At 38.0% G+C, this 12430-nt stretch overlaps 3 protein-coding genes and 8 non-coding genes across 53 annotated transcripts in view; 9 read left to right on the top strand and 2 right to left on the bottom strand.

Annotated features, from left to right (window-relative positions):
• Positions 1 to 862, bottom strand: part of C9H11orf54 (chromosome 9 C11orf54 homolog) — a 34481-nt gene extending 33619 nt beyond the window's left edge. For 8 of the 18 annotated variants that reach the window (XR_008511313.2, XM_054524938.2, XM_054524940.2 and 5 more), the window contains exon 1: positions 701 to 862. The gene's annotated coding sequence lies outside the window, so the exon portion shown is untranslated. The remainder of the gene's footprint in view (positions 1 to 700) is intronic. The other 10 variants (XM_054524939.2, XM_063711329.1, XM_054524941.2 and 7 more) reach the window with 4 other exon arrangements.
• Positions 863 to 901: 39 nt separating this feature from the next.
• TAF1D (TATA-box binding protein associated factor, RNA polymerase I subunit D) lies at positions 902 to 12254 on the top strand. Of its 12 annotated transcripts, none has more exons than XM_063728036.1 (14): positions 956 to 1112; positions 3093 to 3187; positions 3925 to 4315; positions 5179 to 5354; positions 5664 to 5721; positions 6117 to 6280; positions 7780 to 7815; positions 9047 to 9094; positions 9322 to 9356; positions 10159 to 10206; positions 10655 to 10701; positions 11240 to 11306; positions 11741 to 11776; positions 12005 to 12254. In XM_063728036.1, the coding sequence occupies exons 2-6, from the start codon at positions 3120 to 3122 to the stop codon at positions 6258 to 6260; spliced, it is 837 nt and encodes a 278-aa protein (XP_063584106.1). In that variant the 5' UTR covers positions 956 to 1112; positions 3093 to 3119; the 3' UTR covers positions 6261 to 6280; positions 7780 to 7815; positions 9047 to 9094; positions 9322 to 9356; positions 10159 to 10206; positions 10655 to 10701; positions 11240 to 11306; positions 11741 to 11776; positions 12005 to 12254. The 12 variants fall into 12 exon arrangements, with proteins under 12 accessions (NP_001128983.1, XP_063584106.1, XP_063584107.1 ...); XM_063728037.1 differs by having other exon boundaries at positions 9025 to 9094; XM_063728034.1 differs by having other exon boundaries at positions 7780 to 9094.
• LOC112135643 (small nucleolar RNA SNORA40) lies at positions 7194 to 7318 on the top strand. The gene has a single exon (XR_002916901.2). It is a non-coding gene; the product is annotated as a small nucleolar RNA SNORA40 (small nucleolar RNA).
• On the top strand, positions 8847 to 8978 carry LOC112135639 (small nucleolar RNA SNORA18). Its single transcript, XR_002916897.1, has one exon. It is a non-coding gene; the product is annotated as a small nucleolar RNA SNORA18 (small nucleolar RNA).
• LOC112135653 (small nucleolar RNA SNORD5) lies at positions 9144 to 9215 on the top strand. Its single transcript, XR_002916909.2, has one exon. It is a non-coding gene; the product is annotated as a small nucleolar RNA SNORD5 (small nucleolar RNA).
• On the top strand, positions 9949 to 10087 carry LOC112135628 (small nucleolar RNA SNORA8). The gene has a single exon (XR_002916886.1). It is a non-coding gene; the product is annotated as a small nucleolar RNA SNORA8 (small nucleolar RNA).
• LOC112135631 (small nucleolar RNA SNORA1) lies at positions 10317 to 10446 on the top strand. Its single transcript, XR_002916889.1, has one exon. It is a non-coding gene; the product is annotated as a small nucleolar RNA SNORA1 (small nucleolar RNA).
• Positions 10882 to 10954, top strand: LOC112135627 (small nucleolar RNA Z40). The gene has a single exon (XR_002916885.1). It is a non-coding gene; the product is annotated as a small nucleolar RNA Z40 (small nucleolar RNA).
• LOC112135637 (small nucleolar RNA SNORA32) lies at positions 11358 to 11478 on the top strand. Its single transcript, XR_002916895.1, has one exon. It is a non-coding gene; the product is annotated as a small nucleolar RNA SNORA32 (small nucleolar RNA).
• On the top strand, positions 11807 to 11939 carry LOC112135629 (small nucleolar RNA SNORA25). Its single transcript, XR_002916887.1, has one exon. It is a non-coding gene; the product is annotated as a small nucleolar RNA SNORA25 (small nucleolar RNA).
• CEP295 (centrosomal protein 295) overlaps positions 12094 to 12430 on the bottom strand; it is a 75868-nt gene continuing 75531 nt past the window's right edge. For all 15 annotated transcript variants that reach the window (XM_024255922.2, XM_054524927.1, XM_054524931.1 and 12 more), the window contains 2 exons: positions 12308 to 12407; positions 12094 to 12225 (listed from right to left, as the gene is read on the bottom strand). In XM_024255922.2, coding sequence (XP_024111690.2) covers positions 12187 to 12225; positions 12308 to 12407 — 139 coding nt within the window. In that variant the 3' untranslated portion in view covers positions 12094 to 12186. The remainder of the gene's footprint in view (positions 12226 to 12307; positions 12408 to 12430) is intronic.

Below are 12430 nucleotides of genomic sequence, written 5' to 3'. Positions count from 1 at the left end.
CCTGTAATCTCAGCTACTGGGGAGACTGAGGCAGGAGAATCGCTTGAACCCGGGAAGCAGACGTTGCGGTGAGCCAAGATCGCACCATTGCACTCCAGCCTGGGCAACAAGAGTGAAACTCGGTCTCAAAAAAAAGAAAATTACTTTGGGAGAAAAAAACCCCACCAAAACTAAACTAGTTTACACTGTTTAATCTTAACTCAGGAACCGGTCAAGGAACTAATGGTGTGGGGCAGGGGGGATGTAGGAGGAAACTTAGGAAAAAGAAATCCTCCACAGGTCTCACTTGTGACATGTTAGCCAACTCCTGGGAGGCAGAAAGGGTGAGCTTACGAAACAGGTGCAAAAGTGGGGAGGAGACCTGGGCGTGCTATGGAATAACACTGGCGTCCAGCACAAAGGTTACACAATTCGAGTCATGGTCAAAGGATGAGCCTTCTCCAATATTTTAACACGCAAGGGTTTTTGAAGGCAGAAGTAGACAAAGGATGACAAAACACTCAAGCACACATCCCACCCGTCACCCTCGCCACACACCCAGGACCAGGTTTAGAAAGCCAGGCGACAGCTCAGCAAACGCGAGACCACTGGAAACGAACCGGGCTGAGAGGCTTGTTTCCTCACAGTTCTCATCCACTCACAAGTGACCGCACGTTTTGTTTTTGTTATTTGCCGAAATGTTCTTGGCTATTCCACTCACCTAATCGCTCACGGTAGCAAAACACCAGAGTCCGGATCTTCGCCTAGGCCAACCCCGCCTCCTCAGAATACGCGAGCTAGAGCTCCGCCCACGTTAATCGGTCCACCCTGCGCGGCGAGAAAAATGGCGCCCCCGCGTCGCGTCTCCTCCCACCGCTCGCCTTCTTCCCGGAAGCTAAGTTGTATCGCGAGATTTCGGCCTGACTATTACTTGGGCCACGGAAATAGCCCACTCTTTTCTAACGCACGGTTGGAGGAGGTCGGCTGGTTATCGGGAGTTAGAGGGCTGAGGTCCGGAGGGTGGTGTGTGCAGATCTCTAGGACTCACGCACCAGGCCAGTCGCGGGTTTTGGGCCGAGGCCTGGGTTACGAGCAGCAAGTGCGCGGTTGGGGCCACTGTGAGGCCCTTTTAGGTAGGTTGCTAAGAGGGCGAGGCCGTCCGGGCCTGGCGGGCGGGGGAGGCATTGCATATCTAGGGTTTCCCGGGGCCCCTGCGTTGGTCCGGAGGATCGAGCCTCCGAAGTCGGGCCGAGAGGGTGAAGGGATCACGGCTGCAGACCACTCCGCGCCACGCGGCTAGTATGAGGCCCACACAAACGTGGTTGTAGTGTGGACGGGCTTCATTATATCTTGAGATGGAGGTGTTAAATCGTGTTGCGGCCAAATTTAACCTTATTACGTGATTTAAATGATTTAACCTTCATATGTTAGGTACCCATTATTAGCGCCGGCTTTCTGCAGGTTAGGCGCTGCCGGGTGAGAGGCGCTGGTGGTCACAGCGTTAGCTCCGGGTAAAGCGCCGCTCTCTGCCCACGTGGCCTCTAAGAATTGCAGAATCCCGGCGGAGGCATCGACACCCAAGTAGGAGTGTCTTCTAAATACTTCGAAAAAGTGATTATTGAGCTAGCTTTATTTTGATAATCCCTACTTTTAAAACCACAGGTATACCATTAAAGCATGGGGGCAAATTTTTGTTGAATTCCGTTTTTGAGCATTCGATATTTAATGACTTTGTAGAATCTTGTACTTAAAAAAACTAGTAAGACGTTCTACCAGGAAATTACCACAGGGGGCATTTAACAAATCTGAGCTCTTGGTGACCTTATCGTTTTATATTTTAAATATTTATATTTAAATATTTTGCTAGTTCATCCTAGGATTTATATGTAATGACTCATGTCAGGTCCCAAGAAGCTACAGAATGAGACAAGAGATTGACTAAGGCAAGTACAATAATGAAATAAGTAGTTATCTTTAATTTTTGTTGCCATGCCTTTTTTTTTTTTTTTTTTTTTCCCCTGAGACAGGGTCTTGCTCTGTCGTCCAGGCTGGAGTGCAGTGGTGCAATCTCGGCTCACAGCAACCTCCACCGCGGCTCAAGCGATCCTCCCGAGTGGCTGGGAGCAAAGGCACGGGCCACCACACCTAGCCAGTATTTTAAGAATTTTTTGTAGAGACATTGGGCTCCTTGTGTTGCTGAGGCTCACTACGTACAACCTCCACCTCCCAGGCTCAGGTATTCCACCTACCTCAGCCTCCTGAGGTAGGCGCGCGCCACTATTCTGGCTAATTTCTGTATTTTTTGTAGAGACGGAGTTTCACCACGTTGCCCAGGTTGGTCTTCAGCTCCTGGGCTCAAGCGATCTGCCCGCCTCGACCTCCCAAAATGCTTTGTTACACAGGCCTGAGCCACCCAGACCACCCTGTTTTTCTTTTTTTTTTTTTTTTTAGCTCACAAGAAGGAATCTTTTTTCTTCTTTTTTTTTGGTATGTTGTATACTCTCTACCATGGGGATGAAGACACAAGAATTATGATAGTTTATTGAAAAAGGTTGAGAATTCAGAACTTGTCAGTTTCCACCAATAATGGCAAAGATACAATATGACAGTTCAGTTACTTAAATGAATCTAGGAATGAAGAATCTAGGAATTATAATGGAGAGGTGATTAGGAGTTTAAAATGGTTTACTGATTGGAGATCCTTTTCCTGGTTTATATAGGGCACACTTTGCTTTAGGAATTCCCCCTTTGATCTTGGAAAATGGTTTTTAATTGTACATTAATACTGTATTGGTAATTGTACGTTAAAATATGTGGCTAATGATAAAACTACATTTACTTATATTGAAAGATGCTTTTGTTGGAAGTGACGGTACTTTTTTGGAATCTTGTTACATTGAATACATTTAGAGGGTAAAAAGTGAAAGAACCTGTGAATAGAATTTCTGGGTTTCTTTTTAAAGAAACTGATCTGAAATGGATAAGAAGCTTAACCTTGATAAATGATTTCGCCTGAAATCATTGGCATAGTCTGACCATGTTCAACACTGTAGTAGATACTGTGTCAATATTTAGGGAAGCTTTGTCATATTTACTAAATTTCATGATTTCAGAAAACTGTTTAAAACAAAGAGCAATTGATGGATAAATCAGGAATAGATTCTCTTGACCATGTGACATCTGATGCTGTGGAACTTGCAAATCGAAGGTGAGTGGATTCAATCATGTTTATTGTATCTGAATTACGAGAAACTATTGTATATAATGAGTGACAGTAAAGATAATTTTCAGGAATTGAGAAAGAAGGAAAACTAGATTTCACTGACCTTCCAAGTTTATCTAGTTATATAGATTGATATAATAGCATTGCAAATACTTTAAATTCAAAATGTGAATATATTATAATGGGACACATTCGTCGAGAAAAAATGTATTCTTCGGGTCATATTAGCATCTCTTCCAGACTACATCTTCCGGTTCAGTAGGCTGTTTGTTTTACTCAGATGCTCTTAGCAGTGAACCGAACCATACAGCCTTTTGGAGCTCATACGTTGTCTTTAAAGATACATAGTTTTTTTGTAAGCTGAGCATAGTGGTGCATGCCATTAGTCCTAGCTAGCTACTTGGGAGGCTGAGGCAGGAGCATCCCTGGAGTTTCCAGGAGTTTGAGGTTGCAGTGAGCTGTGATTGCACCACTGCACTCCAGTCTGGGTGACAGCAAGATGATGTCTACAAAACTCTTTTTAATAAGAGCTGTAGCTTTATGGGCTATTTAAATAGGATGGTCAGCAGAAAGGCTAGCTGGTTCTGAGCCCATCCTTTAAAAAATTTTTAATTCTGGGCATGTTTCCTGAGTTGGTCTTGGAAGAAATGTACATTTAGGACTGGGTATTAATGGTTATAAGCAGTAAGAAAGGAAGATTAATTTTTTTCCCATTTTTCTAGTGATAACTCTTCTGATAGCCGCTTATTTAAAACTCAGTGTATCCCTTACTCACCTAAACGGGAGAAAAGAAACCCCATTCGAAAATTTGTTCGTACACCTGAAAGTGTTCACGCAAGTGATTCATCAAGTGACTCATCTTTTGAACCAATACCATTGACTATGAAAGCTATTTTTGAGAGATTCAAGAACAGGAAAAAGAGATATAAAAAAAAGAAAAAGAAGAGGTACCAGCCAACAGGAAGACCAAGGGGAAGACCAGAAGGAAGGAGAAATCCTATATACTCACTAATAGATAAGAAGAAACAATTTAGAAGCAGAGGATCTGGCTTCCCATTTTTAGAATCAGAGAATGAAAAAAACCCACCTTGGAGAAAAATTTTAACGTTTGAGGTGAGTCAGCATTTTACATACATGGCTACACATAACTCAGGATGCCCAAAATGATTTGTTGGCCAATTTAGAATTGTCTCAGATATACTGGGAACAGACTGTCTGCAATTTTGATACTCTTCTATACTGACTTACCCCTAAAGTCCACCCTGTCCTTCAACTGAATCTTGACTTGTATCTCTTATATAGCTACACTTTTGCCAGATTTAAAAGATAGTGCTCCAAGGCTCTTTGTATACAATCCTTTGATCTCATCCCATCTCAGGTCTTTAAACACAACCCTAAAACTCAGTGGGGATAATAAAAGCTCACATAACTTGAAATTACTTTTGCAGTAACCTAAACCAAAACCACACATGCCTTATGTTCAGTGGATATATTCTTAAGACCTAGATGTTTCTAAGCCAATTATCTGAAAAATACGCTAATACTTAGGAGTAGATTTTTTTAAATATTTGAGAGTTGTATGTTGAATGAATGCAGAATTAATTTATGATCCCTTGCCAGAACCTGAAATTTTATTTGGGAGGATTATACATGTTAATCTCTTCAGTTAATCTTTTAAGTTTAAGGTGACTAAACATTAGAAATCTTATTCCTGTTTTTACATTTTAAAATGCCTTTAGTAAGTCCCAGACATGACAAGATATGTACTTCACTTTTCCTTGGTACCAGCTTAGGTAAATTTATAATTGTAATGTGAATTTTAATAATCAGCATTTGATAAGTCCACAAGTGGGGAGTAGTTAAGATAGCAAATTCAGAGTCTTTGGTAAGGGGGGGCATTGCCCTTTTTGAACATAGGCACCTGCTGGGTTGTGAAAGAAAAATCTTGACATACTTACGGTGTTTTTAATATATAGCAAGCTGTTGCAAGAGGATTTTTTAACTATATTGAAAAACTGAAGTATGAACACCACCTGAAAGAATCATTGAAACAAATGAATGTTGGTGAAGATTTAGAAAATGAAGATTTTGATAGTCGTAGATATAAATTTTTGGATGATGATGGATCCATTTCTCCTATTGAGGAGTCAACGTAAGTGGAATCATATGAAATACTTTGGTAATAGGTTATAAATTAAATTTTTATGTTAATTGCTTCATATTTTGCCTTTAATATAGTTAAATAATGAACAAAGATACAGAGTATGACAATTGGGATTATTACAGTTGAGCCAAGCTTGGCACACAATACATCTAGAATTCTCTAGAACACAAAATTCTCAAATTTTCTGTTTGCTTTGACTAGTATTGCAGTTTCAGTTATATTTCAGAGTGGAATATACAACTAATTAGGTCATAGAAGATTCTGTCATCTCAATGACGATAAATTTTAATCTTACAGAGCAGAGGATGAGGATGCAACACATCTTGAAGATAACGAATGTGATATCAAATTGGCAGTAAGCGACTTATTTTTTTCCTATTCCATTTTGGGAAGGCAGGAGAGTTGGTTGGTGCAGAAGGAATTGTATTTTGTTTTTCTCTTACACTTCATTTAACTTTTGAAAAGCTCTATAAGTTTACTGCAGGAAATGTAAGAAAGAAAATAATTTTTTAGAGACTTGATAAAGAACATGGGGTTTTCAGTACTATTTTTAATAAGCAGCATTCTGATATGTATTATTGCTAGTTAGGATGTCAAATGAAAAAATAAGCAGATGTTAATTTGGATTTTTAACATCTACATGTAGTCTCTAGGTTATCTGAAGTAATCCAGGGCATTCAGCTGTATGTAATTACTAAACCATTTGAGTTATTGCTTAATCCATGATTTTTTTTTTTTTGTTTTATGCAGGGGGATAGTTTCATAGTAAGTTCTGAATTCCCTGTAAGACTGAGTGTATACTTAGAAGAAGAGGATATTACTGAAGAAGCTGCTTTGTCTAAAAAGAGAGCTACAAAAGCCAAAAATACTGGACAGAGAGGCCTGAAAATGTGACAGGATCATGAATGTCAAAGGTGAAGCATATAGAAAAAACGACTTCATAGAAATGAATAAAGATAAATGTGGATATATGTACCAGTCTGGTGGTGAAGAAATTCTGAAACCCAGAACTTTATAACAAGAAAAAAAAATTTTAACCCTGTGAAGAAGTTTGTGAAAGAAACTTGTGAAGTAGTAATAATTAGAAAAACACCATTAAAACACTAGAGAAAATACATAGAAAAATTTGAGAAATTGTCATTTGATTTCTGAATAAGAGCTTACAGGTGTCCTGTGAGTACTGAAACAATGAAGTGTAGTGATTTTAATTTTGAAAAGAAAATCTTAAACAAAGAAAGTAACTTGACACCCAACCATCTTGAAGAGGGTATTTGAAATGCTCTAATTTTATCCCAGCTTTGTTCAGCCATGGCAAAAGTGACCTGTCAGATGCTTAGTATTGTAATAACCTCATTTTCCTTCCCAAATTTAGAGTATCTTTAATACTATTTTTTTTTAGACAGAGTCTCGATCTGTCACCCAGGCTGTAGTGCAATGGCACAATCTTGGCTTACTGCAACCTCCATCTCCCGGGTTCAAGCGATTCTACCTCAGCCTCCCTAGTAGCTGGGATTACAGGCGTTAGCCAGCACACCCAGCTAATTTTTGTATTTTTAGTAGAGACAGGTTTTCACCATGGTCTCGAACTCCTGACCTCAGGCGATCTGCCTGCCTTGGCCTCCCAAAATGCTGGGATTACAGGTGTGAGCCATGGCACCCGGCCTAATACTACTATTAACTACCATTTTCACTTTTTATTAGTTCAACAAAAGGTGTACACATTTATTTAACATGTATACATGGGGAGAACCAGTGATTACCCCGATGTTCATTATTTTGATCACCACGATAGAGCTGACTACTCTGCTATGTAGTACATTTTGGGACGGCACTTATGTATGTTTTTGTTTAACGTGGACAAAGACTTGTGGATAGGTGCAAAAGTAAATCCTCTTTTGCAACCCAGAACTCATTGTTCAGTATGAGTTTTGATACATATAAGAAGGGATATTATGATACCTGAGACAGCTGATCGATGGGAGTACTGATAGCCATAAAGGCTGGTTCCAGGCCAGGTGCAATGGGTCAAGCCTGCAATCTCCACACCGAGGTGGGAGTATTGCTTGAAACGAGGAGTTCAAGACCAGCCTGGGCAAGAAAGAAACACCTCATCTCCACAAAAATTTAAAAATTAGCTGGGTACTGGGGCATGTGCCTGTAGTTGGAGTTACTCAGAAAGGGGAGGCTGAGGCAAAAGGATTGAGCCCAAGAGTGGGAGGCTGCACTGAGCTTTGATGGCACCACTGTACTCCAGCCTGAGTAACAGACAGACCCTGTCTCTTAAGATAAAAAGGTTGATTCTAGGCCTGTAGAATAGATAAACAGCATGGGATATGAGGGAAATCCTCAGCAGTATTAATTTTGCATTCCAATTTCATGTTGACGATATATACAATGGCTTTTTGTTTTAAAGGCTTTTATCTTGAGAACATGGTGTCTGGAGTTAAAGGTATGTCTCAATTCGAGTTTTCACATCATATTTGTTTATGTGTAGGAAACAGTATGTTGTCAGAGCAAGCAAGTTTCATTTCATTCAGAGACATTTCTACCATGCTTTTAATTCCCATTTATAATGATTTCTGAAAAGAAGGATCTTAGATTCACACATTTTATAGTGATGTGTCAGATTCATTTTAGTTGCAAGCATTAGAGGGTCCCAAATTTGTTAGTTTGTAGCAATAATCAGAACTTTGGATTTCCTACTTGAAGCCTACGGCATTATTTTGAATTAATGCACAATCTAAAATGAGGTAGAGGATTTTATGGTTTAATGCAAAATATAGTATAATAAAAGAAATGATTACACAGGTCATAAGAATTCATAAATTTGAATGATGTAGAGTTTGATTAAAAGTTATATAATGCCAAAGTCATAACTTACAGGCACATTATATTCCTGTATTTTATAATGGATGACAACTAATTTTGAGCCAAGAATTAAAATTTGCTGAAATCTTTGAACTAGGAAAACATCCTCTGTTGCAGTATTGAAGTTCATAACAACAGTTACATTTTAAACTTAAATCTTAAGTTTAAATCCTTTTCCTTTGGTTCATGTAAAGGAGCTACTTCATGGTACTTTTTATTTATCATTCCTCTGGCTCCTAAGCACAATGTGATTGTGAAATTATTGTTTTTGTGATTAACGTGATAGGAAGTTTTTGCAGTTTGCAATATTGTAAGAGCATATTGCAGTTTCTGCTCATAATTTCTTTCCTATGGAGTATTAGACTTTGTTATTTATGTGTATGAATACTAGCTGGACACAGTGGTGCTTGTGGTCCCCAGCTACTCTGGAGGCTAAGGCAGGATAAACACTTAAGCCCAGCAGTTCGAGGCTACAGTGAGATGTGATCCTGCCGCATCCCACTGTAGCCTCGAACCCCTGGGCTCAAGCGATTCAGCAAGAATCGCACAATTTTTAAAAGACACGGCAGATCCTGTGTCTTTAAAAAAAAAATCAAAACCTTGTAAATAGTGGTTGAGGTCTATCCCGATGGGGCTTTTCCTGTAGCCTGCACATCGTTGGAAACGCCTCATAGAGTAACTCTGTGGTTTTACTTTACTCACAGGACTATTGTTAGATCTGTGGGAAGGAACTACAAGACAGTTGCTAAAAGTTTGAAAAAGACGGTTACTAAACGTTATGAAAAACCAGATAATCTACTTTTTTACCTTAGGTATTGACATACTCCACACATCTGTACTATTCTTGAGTGATCGCTTAGGTAAGTTTTAATCGGTGACAGTATAATCTTTTGGGAAATAATGATTACAGTTCAGATGATGAATTTAACTGTTCAACTGCTGAATGATACGGGCATGAACTAAAACTTAATTCTGACAGAGCTGGATGTGGCTGTATAATAAACTGGATCTTAAATTTATACTTGGGTTTTAGTTTGAATAACTGGAAATGTATCCGTTCTAAATCTTTAATTGGTACTTTCTATAGGAATGAATGTGATTTGAACTCATTCATGTTGAGAGGTAAGTAAAATATTTAACTTATAATAATCAAGGACTCAAAAGATGAAAAATAGAAATTAAGTACACCATCCCAATATTTCAGGTATAACACAAAATTAATAAGATACTGGTAAAAAATTACAATATATATATTTGTATAGAGAAGGAAAATGAAGAGACTGCATGTCTATACCTACCAAACGAAACTACCTGTGTTCTTTGCATCGTTATTCAACTGGCAGTTACACATACTTCATCCTAAAGTCACGTAAACCTGTGTGGATATGTTGAATCAATAGGGATATGAATTACATAAAAAGAATTTTGTGTAACTGGCAGTTTGAGCAACAATGAGCTTGACGTTTGTAGTCGCTTGATCTGTTAAGTTACATGTATATGTAGGTTTTATAGAGAGACTGGGCAAAGATTAGGCAAAGACTAGAGTTGTAGCTTAAAATGCAGTTAATGTATAGCTTCCTTATTACAGTGACAATTAGGAAAAAAAGTCAAATTATTGTACTTGTTAAAGGAACTTGAATTTGAGAGGTTTGTGAAAGCATTTCTCAGCAATATTGCAAATTTGGCAATACGAGTTATACAGTTCAGTCATAATTGCACTGCATGGTATCTGCACTCAGCAGTTTACACCTGCTAGGGTGTTCAAAGGTCAGTGCTATAGAAATTCAGTATCTGGCATCGTTGGTTTTCTTGGCTTTGTGCTTGTTAAACCTGGTATTTCTATTGATACAGTATTTGTATAGGTTTCCCAGAGTGTTCAGTTTGGTATACTCTAAAATAGTAAGCAATGCTTTTCTTTTTCCAGGGTGTCAAATTGAGAACCAGGCAGATCCCCACCACCTACAGTAAAAAGGTAAGATTCTCTGTTTCTACTGATTCTGCTTGTTTCCCTCTATTGGTAGCACTGCCAGCATAACAAGAACTTCATACAAATACACTACTAAGCTTTAAAGACTTTTACAATGCCTCATTCTAGAGAATGGGCACTGTTGATCATGGTGTCCAAAAATAGTTAATGTGGCTAAATTGAGACAGGTTATGCTTCCATCACAGTATGCATATTGCAGTGGTGACAATGAGACCTGTAACATTTTGCCATGCTTATGAGTAAAATAGGAGAAAAATGTTGACTTTTCAATATTAGAAACAATAACATTTAAGTAATAAGGAATTTTCAGCTCTTATAGGACCACTGTTTTTTTCTATGCTGTATATTGACTGAAACATTGTAATGTGGTACATGACTGTGTCTTGGATCAGGTGTCAAAATATAAGTGTACTTTGTACAATTCAACTTCTAGGACCCTAAAGTAAATTGGTTGAAGAAATTAGATCCCAAAGATTCTTGGTAAGTTAATTCATTACTTAAAAGGCCATGCAGGTTATTTTGTTGAATACTAGTTTTTCTCCAAATGTTATTTTAGGTTATTATATTTATTTATCTAGTAATGCTATTGCAACATCTATCACCACTTAGGAGTAAAAAAGACTAGACTTACGTTATTAGATGTTTAAACTTCATCATTAACGATGTTATGATGATGGGCGAAATGTTCAACTGCTCTGAAGGGGCTGAATGAAAATGGCCTTTCTGAACATCCATTTACATTAAATATTCCATTGTATTTCAGAAGATTATAAAAGCTCAAAGGTAAAAGTTACCAGAAACATGATCATAGAGCAAATTCAGATATGAATGGGCATGGGATCATTGATTTTTAAAAATACCTATTAGTTTAAATAGCTATTTTAAGCATGGAATTTTCAATACCTTAGTTGGGGTGCCGGGTTTCAGGATACTTTGGAACCTAAGCAACCTCATTCTTGAAAGATAGATTTCTGTACTTAATAGTAAATATAAATTTGAAATACACATTTTTCCATAGGTGAATTTTGAAGTCTTCATCAGTATACCCATATTAAAACGAGACCACAGAAGCCAAAGTAATTATGGCAAGTAATGGTTTTTATCTTAACCATAAGTTATTCGCTCAAGGGTGTAAATGGTCATTACCAAGGCTTTTAGAATGCAGTTTCTCATTTGCTGTGGACATGACCATAAAAAAATTTCCCAGTAGGTTTTCTGTCTGCTACTTTGCTAGCAATCAGCTTATTGGGAACAGCTGATTAACCGTAATAGAAATGCAATACAAATGCATAATGTGAACCACGTTATTTTTCTTTAAAATCAATGAGATTTGAAAATTCTTCTAGATCTCTTGAATCATGCAAATGTGCTTTGCCTTTGTATTATAACCCTTGTGGATTGCTAATAACCAAGCAGTTTGTAGTAGAGTTAACTCAGGCTCGTTCTAGGACTCAGTCATGTTCACTCACTGTACAGTCATCTCTGGAAATGTAAAATTTACTTTTATATTGTTACGTAGGGCTGACAGGACAACTGGATCAGTTTCATTAAAAAGGTATGTATGCATTAGAAAAGACATTTGTATGGGTCATTTCAAAGAGGGCTCATGAGGCTGTGAAACCCAGAGCTCTTAACGCTGTGACCAAAGATGGAAGTTCTCTATAGGAAGCCATAGCACTCCTATGTTTGGTGCTGTGTTTTCCTGAGGAGATACAAAACGTAATAATCCGTGATTGTTGCCATGTGAGAGTTTTAAAGGTTAATCAAAATTTCTCTTCTTCAGGGCAAACTTGAAGATATATCTTTTGACTCCAGCTCTTTAGAGGATCTAAAGTGACCCTGATGGACAGTGGAAGAAATCACAACATGGAATTCCTTGAATAAAAATTTATTGACTTTAAATAATTTTGTCTAATGCTACATATGCACAATTAAAAAAGAAACCTTTACACTGTTTCTAGAAAGTCAGCATGTATTTTTGATTCGAAGTTTCTCTAGTGTTTTCTGTGGAAGGAATAAAAATTTGAATTTCAGTTGTGTACTTCATGCTTGAAAAATTAGATCCTTCCCCCTCAGTTACACTCACCTTATGGAATTCTTTTGCCCTTGCTCTGTTTTGGGCATAAGCTTCTTGTTTTGCTTTTTCTTCCTTTTGTTGTTTCACTTCAGCTAGTTGATTGTATAACCTGTAAAGAATTTATATAGAATT

Source organism: Pongo abelii, chromosome 9, assembly GCF_028885655.2.
Source record: "Pongo abelii isolate AG06213 chromosome 9, NHGRI_mPonAbe1-v2.0_pri, whole genome shotgun sequence".
Taxonomy (NCBI): Eukaryota; Metazoa; Chordata; class Mammalia; order Primates; family Hominidae; genus Pongo; species Pongo abelii.
The sequence above is the reverse complement of the archived record's forward strand: the minus strand, read 5'-3'. Positions and strand labels throughout refer to the sequence as shown.